The sequence below is a fragment of the Wyeomyia smithii genome, chromosome 3 (assembly GCF_029784165.1).
Source record: "Wyeomyia smithii strain HCP4-BCI-WySm-NY-G18 chromosome 3, ASM2978416v1, whole genome shotgun sequence".
Lineage (NCBI taxonomy): Eukaryota > Metazoa > Arthropoda > Insecta > Diptera > Culicidae > Wyeomyia > Wyeomyia smithii.
The window spans coordinates 150917105-150931417 of record NC_073696.1 but is presented as its reverse complement, the minus strand read 5'-3'; the positions used below and the strand labels follow the sequence as shown (position 1 = coordinate 150931417).

The 14313-nt window shown below is 44.2% G+C and overlaps 1 protein-coding gene across 2 annotated transcripts in view; it reads left to right on the top strand.

Annotated features, from left to right (window-relative positions):
* Positions 1-14313, top strand: part of LOC129727093 (calcineurin-binding protein cabin-1-like) — a 667482-nt gene that overhangs the window by 279490 nt on the left and 373679 nt on the right. The window contains exon 8 of one of the 2 annotated variants that reach the window (XM_055684543.1): positions 6586-6759. The exons of the other annotated variant lie outside the window; for it this stretch is intronic. Within the exon in view, the coding sequence (XP_055540518.1) occupies positions 6586-6759 (174 nt within the window). The remainder of the gene's footprint in view (positions 1-6585; positions 6760-14313) is intronic. 2 annotated transcript variants of the gene reach the window in all.

Sequence of the window (14313 nt, the reverse complement as noted above, 5' to 3'; positions counted from 1 at the left end):
TTTATCTCGACGTTAGATTACCTTATTTGAAATTTGTTCAATATAATATCAAGAGTTTAAGAGATACTCTAAGACACAATAACAATTTGTCTTCACATGATCCTACCCTTTTGCGGGGAGGGGGTCTACAGGAGTTGCAGTGGCTGCGCAAGCTTAAGGCTGACCTCAGTGTTTCGCTAAAATACCCCGTTGTAGTCCGTGAAGATAACCAAAACTGTATAGCTCTCACAGCAACATACAGAACGTCACGCAGGTTTATATTGACACGAAATATTCCCTTGTTAAAGACCTCGCGACGAGCGGTGTTGTGTCCAAAGAGTAAAGAGTATTGTCCGACCGGAATGGAAGCGGATATCCTAACGAAGTCGCTGTCAGCGGTGAAGCTTCAGGAACGGGCGCCTATCGGAGTGAAGTCGGCTGAAGTTGACTAGGATTGTTGAGCACAGCGGCAACATCATCGACGCGAAGACAATATTATATTATAATATTATAAACAAACTGTCATTGTAAAAAAATGTTACTTCGTCTTAAACAAATTTTTCATGAAAAAGAAAATCTTATATAAGACTAATGGGGGGAGGGGGTAATGCAAATCTTACAAGCCTTATTATGAGGGGAAAGGCCGTCTAAAATTTCGAAAAAAGTCCTTACGTAAATTGTGGATGATGCCTTATGCACAAACCTGCCGAAGAGGACCACAGCCGAAGACATTCGATACCCTATATATAAAAAACTGCTTCTGCTACCCAATTATGACCAAATAATTAAATTTTTGCGAGAAGAATGCCCAGTTTTCGAAAGATTCCAAAGTGATTGCCAAGTAGGAAAGTTTAAAGAGCCCCAATCGAAGTCGATTCAAGCCCTAAATTTGCTCCCTAAAAAGTGCATGCTGTCGCATCCTCTAGTGCAGCTCATTACTGCCGGATTTGCAATGCAAACCACCGTCATTTTAAGTGTCCTAATTCCGTCAAATGTCTATCTTAGAGCGAAATCGTAAAGTTAAGGAATTGAAAATTTGTTTCAATTGCCTCCGTTACGGCTGCCCCTCCAAAAGGTTATGTGTAAAATTATGTGTAAAATGTAGTAAAAGGCATTATTCCCTCTTGCATGATGACTCACTCTCAGTTCAGGCCAAGTCTGAAACTCATGAGAAACTGAATTTTCCAGAAAAAAAAACCCGAACAGTCTTGAGCAAGAGCCCTAAAATGCTGTTCCCATCTGTTCCTGCAACCAATCACGAGATGTACAAACATCGATTAGAAAATGCGCCGGAGTCAACGGCTGCGGATCACTTGGGTTGTTCGAGATTGGAGCGATAGATCGAGAGTTCATGCAGGCGGCAACCTGCGCTAGCAGAGTGGAAAGTTCTTCATATGCGTAGATAAAATTACCTGATATTTTTGACAGTAACTGTTTTGCAACCTTTATCCCGGCCTCCCACAAGCCGCCATGATGAGGGGAGCGAGGAGGTATGAAGCTCCATTCCACACCCTTGTCTGCGAGGAAATCTGCTACGGTCGTTTTTTATTCAGTAGAGTTAACCAAGGTGTTGATTTCCTTCAGCTGCTTAGCTGCAGACCGAAAATTTGTAGCGTTGTCACTGTAGACTCGTGCCGGTAGTCCGTACCGACTGGAAAATCGGGTAAATGCAGCAAGAAATGTCCCTGTGGTAAGGTCAGATACCGCCTCTAGTGCCACAGCCTTTGTGACAAAACAAACGAAAAGGGCGTAGCCTTCCTGGCACTAGTTCCCCTCGATTTGCGGCTAGTGATGCTGATTGGACCAGCATAATCAATGCCAACTAAGGCAAACGGTGGCTGCGGTTCTAAGCGATCGGCGGGAAGCTGTCCCATTTGCTGTCGTGAAGGAGGAGGTCTAACACGAGCGCAAGTAATGCACTGCCGGTAGATTTTACGGGAAGCACTCGTTCCATAAGGAATCCAGAAACGCTGACGAGAAGCTGCTAAGAATGTTTGCGGTCCACAATGAAGATCATTGATCTGCTCATCATGTAGAATTAATGAGGTTAAAATCGAATGGCGCGGAAGTAGCAGCTGATGCTTGGTGTTGAAATTTAATTTCGATAACCGGAGCCGACCGCCCACCCTGAGGAGTCTAAGTGGGGATCTAACTGGAAGATGGAGCTTCCAGTTGCAACGGTTTTACCATCCTTCAATCGTTGAATGTCATTCGAGAAATATTTGTGTTGTGTGTGTCGAACGAACGCCTTATTCAACTCAGCGGCTGACAAGCGCTCGTGACCACGATGAGTGAACCGAAGAAGGCGAGTGGTGACTCGAAGAAGCATTCGTTTGTTCAGATAATAATGATTCAGCATGCCGTCCAGAAATGAGTTTTCGTAGATTGTAAGAAGACTTACTGCTACAGATTTCCTCTTTCGATCGATGTGTGTTCTATACGTCGAGTCCACCTCGTATGAAGGCGAAGAATGTTCCCAGTCTGGTCCGTGCCACCAAAGCAAATTTCCTTGTAGAGTGGAAGGCAGTGCACCTCGGGATATTAGATCAGCTGGGTTGTTCTGCGTGCGTACGTGGTACCAGTTAATTGCAGGCAGTAACTTGGCTATATCGGCAACACGATTTGCAACCTATGTTTTCCATTTTGACGCACAACCAGCAATCCAAGCGAGCACGACTTGCGAATCACTGTATGCGCGAATTTCATTAAACTGGATCTGTAATGCCTTCGTCACGTTGCATATAAGTCTCGCCAGAATAACCTAGCTCCAAACGGGGGATAGTAAACCTGTTGTTTCCGATAGGTGCCGTTTTTGACTTGGCACAAAGCAGATGCGAAGAGTGATTGCCAGCTGCGTCGACGGAACGGACGTAAATGCAGGCTCCCATGGCCTTCTCGGAGGCGTCACTGTAGCCGTGCAGGTAGAGTTTCACTGGATCGATCACACGCCTAGGAACCTGAAACGAATTGAGAGACGACAGATTCTGTGCAAATATTAGCCAATTATTGACCAACTCACCAGGGGGAGTTGTATCCCAGTCCACCTTCAGCTCCCACAGTTTGCGCATTACCAGTTTCGCCATGACGATAATTGGGGCAAGCAAACCCAGCGGGTCGAATAGGCTGGCGATCTGTGACCGGATGATGCGCTTTGTGGGCTGAAAGCCCTTAGAGGGTTGATATGAAAACGTGAACTCATCGCTACACGGCTGCCAGTAGATTCCAAGGGCCTTGATTGTGTCGCTTCCGTGGAGTTCGATGGGGATTTTTACTTTGAGGTCAGCTTCTGGTACACCTTCCAAAGCGGATGAGTGGTTCGATGCCCATTTGCGGAGGTGAAAACCTCCCGTTGAGAAAATTTCGGATTGTTGTTGTCGCAATTGCCATGCCTCCTCTGGGGAATCCGCGCCGGTCAAAATATCATCGACGTAAATTCCCATTGATGCCTTCTCGAACGTATCAGGATCACTCTCAGCTGATAGTTGCAATCTGCTGCAGCCACTTTTACCATACGATACATTTGTCGAATATCTTCTGTGAGGGCGATGACTGGGGTTCGAAAACGTAGCAAAATGTTAACAAGCGAATCTTGCAGAACCGGTCCCGTCATTAGCACGTCGTTTAATGATTTGCCGCTAGCCGTTTTGAACGAAGCATCAAATACGACGCGACATTTTGTAGTCGAGCTGGTTTCCTTCAGTACGCAATGATGAGGAAGGTAGACGGCCCCTTTTGGGGCTGGAATTTCAGCAAGACTCATATGGCCAGCGTCTAAATATTCCCTCAGAAAGGCGTGGTAATTAACCCCCAATTGAGGGGATTTTTTCAACTTTCTCTCGGTGTGTTCGAGCCGCTTCAATGCAATGTCACGAGATGCACCAAGGGTATTAGGATCCTCGCGAAACGGAAGTCGAACTTTAAAACGGCCAGCCTGATCACGAGTAGTGTGTAGTGTGCACACTTCGCTTTACTTTTTCGTTCCTCTTCGCTGAGATGCTCGCTAGGGTTCACATAATCCTCAATTTCGAAAAACCTTTGCAGTTGTTGAGAGAGTGTTTCGTTGTGGTAAGTGATTAGGCAGGTGAGAGAGTTTTTCATTAATTTGCTATCTTCGTAACGGCCTGACACCATCCAGGTCAGCTTTGTGTTTTGCAGAATGGGAAAACGACCATCTGCATCCAAGTTTTTTCGCCCTGGTTCAAGCAAATCTAGGAAAGGTTGTAAGCCTAATAATAGACTTATTTTTCCCGGATGATGAAATTGCGGATTAGCTAGGTAGACTGAATCAGGAATTAGCCAGTCGCTAATATCCACAGGGCGCAGTGGAAGGTCAGACGAAATTCGATGCAACACCGCGCTTGGTATTGTAGAGCGATAGCTAGAACATCGCGAGGCAAAGGTGACCGATGTACCCATGCTGGAATGTGAGGTGGTTGCCGATATCCCATGAAAGTCTAAATCGATTGGTGATTTTGCTATGGCTAGACGGTCGCAAAGATCCTTCCGGATGAAACTAAGATGAGAGGCGCAGTCGAGCACCGCGTGAGCAGCATGACGACGACCGTATCGATCGAAAACATCAACTGTAGCTGTTAGTAACAGCACATTCGATCCATCGAGATAATCAGTCAGGTTAAATGACGAGATAAGCGTTTGAGGCGCTACCGGGACCGTGACGTTGTTTGTTGGCGGAGTGCCATTTGGTTGAATTGCTGGATGAAGAAGCGTGTGGTGAATTTGGTTGCACTTTTTGCATGACCCAGACTTACACGCTTCACTGCCGTGAGACCGGAGGCAATTTCGACAAAGCTTCAACCTAGAAATCATTGCGAGGCGGTCAGATGAGCTAGCATGGAGAAACTTACCGCATTGATACGGCTGATGACCGGCTTTAGAGCAAACGCCGCACGCAAATGGTGGTTTATCGGTGGCCACGAGAGCGGACGAGAGTAGTTTGTGTGAGTGTCTTAATGGTTGAGATTTAACGAGCACAGCAGTATTGGGTTCTCGAATGCACTTTCGAGTGGATTGAGATGATTGAAGAGCAGTGAATCGATTATCTATAAACTTTAACAACGCGTCGACAGTGATGTGACTCTCTTCCATGTCCATTGTTTTTTGACACCAAAGCTCTTTTGTTCTGATGCACAGAACCACAGAAGAGATCATAAAATGACTTCCATTCAAGGTAGTTCCCGCTGAAAATTGGCAGATCCATCCTTGGAAGTCGAAGGTCCGGTAGCGATGCGCAATCTGGCGGCGCTGTAGGTGATGGTGGGAGAGACATCGGAGAGGATGAGGCACCTGCATTTACAGATAATGCTTGTAGGAGTTGTGCCTGCTGCTGAACCAAGATGTCAATAACGCTCGCATTGCCGCCATTCTGCTGGTTGAGAGTTATTTCGTGATCGGCTGACGCCGTTCCCAACCTTCTCTGCAGTTTTACCAAACCCTCTTTAAGCGCTAAGTACTCCTCCTCAAAAGCGATTTGGTGACTCATTGCTTCCTCATAAATGGCATCAGTATCTGCCAAGTCCAGAATTCGTTGCTGAACGGCGAGATAAGACGACCAAACACTGTTGAGGTTATCCAATTCCATGGCGACGTCCTCTGGTTCCGCGTGCTCGGCATCTTCCAGCTTTTCTAGTGCCTTTGTGACACATTCCATCCGTGGGGCATGAGATTTTCTCGCTATCAGGAGTTTGTCCATCGACGGTTACTCACGCGACCGAAAACCGGAGCCAAAATCCGGCTCAAAGGACCAAGTTTTGGGGGGACGATTGCCTAATGGCAATATCAAAACGATAAAAAAAACCGCGACGGACGGAGCAAATCAAAAAAGCGTGTGAACTAGGCGAGCTGCTGATTTCAAGAGAACGTTATTAACTAGTGTGAGTAACAATGTGAGTATGATAAGTATTGTGATAAATGTGCAGGGTATCGAAAAATTCGAGTAGTTCCGATGTGAGATTAGACGGCTGCATTTTGTCGGAGTTGTTCGCCGCTCACGTTCGTCCATTATCTAAAGTGCAATACGAAATATTTCAAATACAGCCGGTAGTTATGAACAAAGAATAAAATACCTGTATTATACAAATACATCATGACTAACAAGAAATATTTTTATGCAACAAGACATGAGGACTCATACATTCAGAAGCAGCATAATTGCAGTTTGGAACACGAGACGTGCATCTAACCTGTAACACAGGGAAATTGAGCAAGTGCAAGTAATGTAATCGACGAATCTTTAAACTCAAAATAATAAACATTCGATTAAGCTAATAATCTCTCTAATTTCACTATAACATAATCCTTACCTTCTTTTCGGCATAATATATAACATCTTTCAACGTATGAGTCATCATCAGTCAGTACACGTACCTCACATTGAAAACCACTGCATTAGCAAATCAATATCTAGTCGCTCGGCTGCATACTTGTCCTTGTTGTTAGAAGAACAGCTAGAAACGGACGGAGCAAGAAGGTTACTTTTGCTTTTTTGCTGGTAGATTGCAAATCGTATATCTATGTGCTTATTGTTATTTCTTATTTAGACTAACTTAATTGAAAAGATTCCAATAAAAACCAATGTTATCTTTTCAGGTGCCAAGATTTTCTTAAAGAAACGGGCAATACAATACGATGTTTCGACCAGTGTCTCAATTTAAATGAAAATGATTTGCAACTGAGAGTAGAATATGGTTCATTTGCCTACAACATTCACTCGTTTTGCTCTAGGTCAATTAAATATTGGAGCTCGTCTTTGTTGAGTCATGAGTAAGTAATGAGTAAGCTCTATCCCATTTTTAAAGGTATATACATAAGGGTGATAGCGAAAAGGGTCATGTCAAAAACCGACCATGTACATTTTGTCTATTGGCCCAAAAATAAACTGTGCAAAATTTCAGCTTAAACGACCATGGTTCAGGGGTGCCTAATGTAGGTCAAAGTTGTGATGTTTTGTCTCTCAAAAATCTACCAAAAAAGGAGAGTACATGAAATTGTGAAAATCGTTTTTTTATTGACCTAAAATGCATACAACGTCGAGACCTGGTCACAAAATATCAAAAAATTGGTTGCAGTGACGAAAATACCCAACATTGAAAACAAACTTATTTTTGTTAGCAGGAAAGTCAACAGGGGTACTGTAGAATTCAGCTCGTAGTTCAGCTGTCGGTAATGATCGCGAGTAACAATAGCACCTGTCGCTGAGAACCGCTTTAGCTAGCCGGATGCTGCAACCAATCCACAGTGTTTTATTTCGCTGATTTTATTGTGCTTCTTTTAGAATGTACGATTTAGTGATTAATTCACCTCGAAGTGATATGGAAAATTTGTTTTTTCAGGACAGTGAGATAGACAGCTAGTGACTTCGAAAAAGTTGTGGCAAATGGTTTTACTAGCAACTTTGTCGAAGGTGTCGGATTTCTATCTCTTATGTTAAAAAAGATATAAAAAGTTTTATATGCAAAGTTCACTCAAATCATAATTTTAAATATAACTTTTTTCCTGGATTTTCTGCATATTTTATACCTTCTAGAATTATTAGCCAAACAGAAACACACATTTTTGCTGAACATTTGACCTAGCTATGATTCAAAATAAAAAAGTTATTCAATCATTAACGGTTTTCAAGGGTTAGTTTAACTTCAAATTACTCAGCCGTACGCAAAAATACGGCTGGCGGCCGGCGGCGGGGAAATTTATCGGAAGTCGATTGGTTTTGTCTCCGCTTGGCGCATTTCATTTCAAATTTATATGAAGATTTGTATGGAAAAACCAACTTTCTTGCATTTTCCATTCTAAAGAGCTCAAAATAGCTCAAACCATAGGTTTCATAACTTCAAATGGTAGGTTTTATGATGCCTAACAACTTGGCCGAAGACACTAAAGAGCTAGGGTGTCCCAAAAAAAAATACTAGAGCTGTTCTAAGTTAAGCATGTCGAAATTTATGTTGCAAATCATTTTTTCTGCCAACACTGCAAGTGTACCGGCGTTAGTCAGATTTCCATTAGAAGTAACCTCTGAAACACATTGTAGATTCTACCTACGTCTAGAATATTGACCTAAATTTCTTTGCTTGATCCAGCTGAGTGTATAAACTCGTTACGACAAGTTTTTTCTGTTGGGAATCCTACTGACGCCGGTACATTGGTGTTGGTAGAAAAGAAGATTTTCTGCATTTAAATCGACATACTCAACTTTGAACAACTATAGCTCTTCTTAGAGATATCCTAGCTCTTCAGTGTCTTTTGCAAAATTGTTAGGCATCTAAAATACTATACTTTAACATGATGTAGTGCAATATTTTTAGATCATTACTGAGCTCTCTAGAAAGGTAAATGCAAAAAAGTAGGTTTTCCCATACCCCGAAGTCTTTTGCACTCGTAGTTCAGCTGTCGGTAATGATCGCGAAGAACAATAACACCTGTCACTGAGAACCGCCTTAGCTAGCGATAGCCGGAGGGTGCTGCAACCATTCGTTGAAATTATTAGCATACTCGTCGCGAGATTCTTTATATATAAAATAAAGTTACATATATGTGCGACCGCCCATAACTTTACAACGTAGCGTCTGATTTGAGCTGGCTTTGTTTTGTTGTGTTCGTCTTCATCCAAGGCAAATTGTTACGGCGAGAAAACTAGGAAAATTAAAAGGAAAATGGTGGAATTCACGAAAATAGAATTTCCATGCAACGAAGAAATGAGATCGTAGAAGACGCAATGAACAACAATAATATGACAGCAATTTAAAATAGGTGACTCTCGACAGTTTTTTTGAAATCATTCTTTAAAAGCTACCAGCGAAAATTAAATACAAGTAGAACTGGTGGCTACCGTCACGGTGATCGGTTCAACTATCTAAACATATAAAAACGCAGCTCTGTTTGTCTGTCTGATCCATACAGGCTTGGAAACTACTGAACCGATCGACGTGAAATTTTGTATATAAAGCTTTTAGGGGCCAAGAAAGATGACTAAGATAGTTCGAGACCTCTCCCTTTTCTGGAAGGGAGGGGTCCCATGCAAATGAAACACAGATTTCGCACAGCTCGAGAACCAATCAAGCAAATATAACAAAATTTGGTATGTGAATGTTTTTTTATGTAACAAATATGTCCTCCCTCTTCTGGAAGGAAGGGGTTCCATACAAATTAAACACAAATATCTGCACATTTCGAGAACTAACCAACTAAATGGAACAAAATTTGGCAGGTGAATATTTTAAGGGGTAACAAATATGTCCATAATAGATTGCCACCCCTCGTTCTTCTGGAAGGGTAGGGTTTCCTACAAATGAAACTCAAATTTTTTCACAACTCCAGAACTTTTTTTTCGATTAGAGTAAATGAAACCAAATTTAGCATGTGGAGGTTTTTGGGGGCAAAAAATATGTTAAAGGTGATTCAACATCCCTTCCACTTCTGGATGGGAGGGCTTTTATACAAATCAAACATGAATTTCTATTGTGATTTGATACTCATCCGTACTCTGGAAGGGAAGGGAGGTCTCCCATACAAGCTAAACAGATATTTCAACCAGGTTTTTCTGAAAACAGCCTACAATGATCGGGTCGAGGCACAGGAGTCAAAACTCGACTCCATACACCATTTATAAATTTAAGATTTAAACTTCCGGTTTCTAATATGGGTATTTCCGGAATCGCAATGGTGCTCTGAAGCCACAAGTCGACCTCAGACTAAGATAGTTTGAGACCCCTTCCTCTTCTGGAAGGGAGGGGTACCATACAAATGAAACACAAATTCATGCAAATCTCGAAAACTAACCAAGCAAATGAAACCAAATTTGACAGGTGGATGTTTTTAGTGGTAACAAAATCATCCATAATGGTTTGACACCCCTCCCTCTTCTGGAAGGGAGGGGTCCCATACAAATGAAGCACAAATTCATGCACATCTCGAAAACTAACCAAGCAAATGGAACCAAATTTGGAAGGTAGACGTTTTTAGGGGTAACAAATATATCCATAATGGTTTGACACCCCTCCTACTACTAAAAGGGAGGGGTTCCATACGAAGGAAACACGAATTCATGCACATCTCGAAAACTAACCAAGTAAATGGAACCAAATTGGGCAGGTGGATGTTTTTAGGGGTATCAAATATATCCATAACAGTTTGACGCCCCTCCCTCTTTTAAAAGGGAGGAGTCCCATACAAAAGAAACACAAATTTCGCACAGCTCGAGAACTAATCCACCAAATAGAACCAAATTTGGCATGTAAATATTTTTAGAGGTAACAAATATGTCCAAAATGGTACGACTCCCTCTTATGTGAGGGAGGGGTTCCAAACAAATGAAACACAAATTTCTGCACATCTCGAGAACTAACCAAATAAATGGAACCAAATTCGGCAGGTGAATATTTTTAGGGGTAACAAAGATGTCTATAATGTTTCGACACCCCTCCTTTTTCTGAAAGGAGGGGTTCCACACAAATTTCTGCACATCTCGAGAAATGATCAAACAAATGGAACCAAATTTGATATGTTGAGGTTTTTGATAGCAAGAAAAATTTTCGACTCCAGCCGCCATTATTAAATTGAAGATGGAAACTTCCGATTTCTATCCGGGAAATGTCTCCAAATATTATTTTAAAATCCAAGATGGCGACTTCCGGTTTCTAAAAAACAGCGGGATATGACCAAATACCACCCAATATGGGTATTTCCGAAATCGTGATGATGCACTGAAACCTCAAATCGACCTTCGACAACATTTTGAGTTGTAAAATGGCGACTTCCGGTGACTGGGCAGTTTTCCAAAATGACCAAATATCCCTTAATATGGGTGTTTTTTTTAACCAGAATGACGCTCAGAGGCCAGAAATTGTCTCCAAATGCCATTTTGAAATCCACGATGACGACTTCCGGTTTCTGAAAAACAGCGGTGTTTCTTAAACCAGAATGACGCTCAGGTTCCAGAAATTGTCTCCAAATGCCATTTTAAAATCCAGCATGGTGACTTCCGGTTTCTGAAAAATAGCCAAAAGTGACCAAATACCACCCAATATGAGTGTTTCTTTAAGGGAACATTCATACATGACGTAGCATTCGAGGGGGGAGGGGGGATTTGCAATTTTGTGACGAAATGTGACGATGGGGTGGGTAGAGGGTCAAGCTACGTAGCAAATATGAAATCAAGAAATAAAATGGATTTGTTCTAATTGTTCTTTTTTAGTACTGTTATGTTTGTTAAGGGTCATTTTCAATACTTTATTACCTTTTCTTGATCATAATTGATACAATGTATGTTCTTGATAATGAAATTTGCAAAAAAAAATAGATGAGAGGGGCGGGGTTGTTATAAAGCTACGTCATTATCTAGCGAGGGTCTGCCACTTTGTGACGAAATGCTACGATGGGTGAGGGGGGAGTCAAGAAAACTAAAAAAAAGCTACGTCATTTATGCATGCTCCTTAACCAGAATGATGCATGAAGCTCAAATTTGACCTCAGACACCATTTTGAATTGTAAGATAGCAACTTCCGGGAAACAGCCGAATTAGTATTCGGCATATGAATATTTCCGTAATCGAAATAATGTATAGAAGCCAAGCATTGACCCTGGACACCATCTTGAATTCGAAGATGACCACTTTCAGTTTCTGAAAAACAACGAAAATAACTGAATACCACCCAATATGAGTATTTCCGGAATAGGGGTGATGTACCAAAGGCAAAAGACGAGGATGTTGTCATTCCGATAAAACCAATGATTCCAAACGATATAAGCAAATCGCAAGAAATCAATGAATTTGGAATATTGAGGTGACCAACCTCAGGGAGTGTGGGGTTGGTTTGAATCAGTGACCGGACCCACTAGAACCCCTCCAGTCTCCAGCCCATAATACTCCCCGGGACCACCGCTAGGTATTGCTTCGGGGAGCGGCTTTTGTGCTCTGTGCACCCTCTTGGTTCTATAGATCTCTTTGCTAACTTAGCTAACTAACCTGGAGACTGGCCGTTAGCTAACACTGGCGTGTCGGTGGTCAACCTGTCGCCTGTTTTGCAATTCTAAAACTATTTGAGAGGCGGCTGTACAAACCGCCCTCCAAATGTTTGGGTCTTTACACATCCTCCGAACTAGGTTGTCCGGAGTGGTGTCTGGCCCGCTCACTACCATCATGTCGCTCCGCGCATGCACAAAACGAGGGCACACGAAGAAGACATGCTCAGCAGTTTCTTCCGCATCCGCGCACTCGGGACACATGGGGGACCCCGCATGCCCGAATCTGTGTAGATACTGCCTGAAGCAACCATGACCTGACAGAATCTGTGTCAAGTGGAAGTTAACTTCTCCATGGCGCCTCCCGACCCATCCGGATACGTCCGGAATAAGTCGATGCGTCCATCTACCCTTTGCGGAATTGGACCATTCCTGCTGCCATCTGATCATCGAGAATGACCTTCTGGTGCCTCGTATACCCCTTGTGTCACGTTGATCGAAGCATTCTACGTCCTCCTTAATGGCTATGCTGATAGGCATCATGCCGGACAGGACGCAGATTGCGTCGTATGACACTGTACGGTACGCGCTCACAACCCTCAGGCACATGAGCCTGTAGGTATTTTCCAGTTTTCGACGATGACTGTTGGTACCTAACGCTTTGGACCACGCTGGCCCACCATACCTAAGTATGGACGAAACCACGCTGGCAAGAAGTTTACGCTTGCTGCCATATACCGCTGAGCTATTGGACATCATTCGAGATAGTCCTGCAGCGGCCGTTGAAGCCCTCTTACAGGCATAGTCGACGTGACTCTTAAATGTGAGCTTATCGTCAACCATAACCCCCAAGAGCTTCAAGGAACGCCTTGAGGTAATGGTGCAGTCACCGACTCTGACCACCGCCTGTTGCTCTAATTTGCGGTTGTTCACAACCGTAACCTCCGTTTTATGGTGCGCTAACTCCAGTTTCCTAGAGTGCATCCAGTCTTCGACCTTGCGTATGCAGTGCGCGGCCGTCAACTCGACCTCTTCGATCGACTCGCCGTAGACCTCTAGCGTGATGTCGTCTGCGAAACCGACGATCACAACCCCTACAGGGAACTTTAGTTTCAACACCCCGTCATACATGACATTCCACAACACCGGGAACCTTGTGGTACCCCTGCGGTGATTGGGACGCACTTCTGACCCTCCTCCGTGTTGTAAACTAGTACCCGATTCTGGAAATAATTTTCCAAAATCTTGTACAACGACACCGGTACGTGGATGCTCCTAAGCGCGAGCGCTATGGAGTCCCAACTGGCGCTATTGAATGCATTCTTCACGTCAAGCGTGACGATTGCGCAATAGCGAATGCCCCAACTCTTACGCTGGAGTGCTACCTCTGCCGTCTTGGTGACAGAGAGAATAGCATCCAGCGTGGATCTACCTTTCCGGAAGCCGAACTGGTTACTTGCCAGACCGTTTACACCCTCTGTGTACTTCACCAGTCTGTTGAGGATAATCCTCTCAAGCACCTTGCCCGTAGTGTCCAGCAGACAGATAGGTCTGTATGCCGATGGGTCCCCTGGCGGTTTCCCAGCCTTCGGCAACAGCACCAATCTCTGTCGCTTCCACCTGTCCGGAAAGAGGCAGTCATCCAGGCACTTCTGCATGACTGCTCGAAATAGATCAGGGGCCACTTTCATGGCCGTCCTGATGGCCAAGTTCGGGATTCCATCCGGTCCCGGTGCCTTGCTCACCTTTAGGGAGTTGGCGATCACGATGAGTTCCTCATTCGTAACCCTTACCTCCTCCACAACCTCTGCACGGCTGCCGTCTCTCACGGATTGGATGCCCGGCAGGTTGACCGACCATCCCTGGTCTGTGTCTGAGATACTGGAACGTCGGACGTGAGACTCAGCAACCGGAGGCCAAGGATTTGGCTCGTGTCGTGGAAAGAGTCCCTCGATGATGCGCTCCAGCATCGCTGGTGATCGCTCTGCAGGCGCCAACACGCCTTTGGTCTTCGCCATTACGACTCTGTAGGCGTTGCCCCACGGATTCGTATTGGCACTCGCGCATAGCCTATCGAAGCAGGCCCTTTTGCTCGCCTTTATCGCACTTTTAAGCGCCGATCTTGCAGATCCGAATACTACACGGCGCTCTACCCTCTGTGCATCGGTGCGTGAACGTTGCAACATCCGTCTTGCACGGAGGCACGCGCTACGGAGGTCCGCTATCGCGTCGGTCCACCAGTATACCGGTGACTTACCATTCCTAGGTTGGCGGGTCCTAGGCATGGTGGCGTCGCACGCCCGCGATAATGTGGCAACTAATTGGTCAGCACTCGGGCGGAGCCAACTGCCCCCCTCGCGC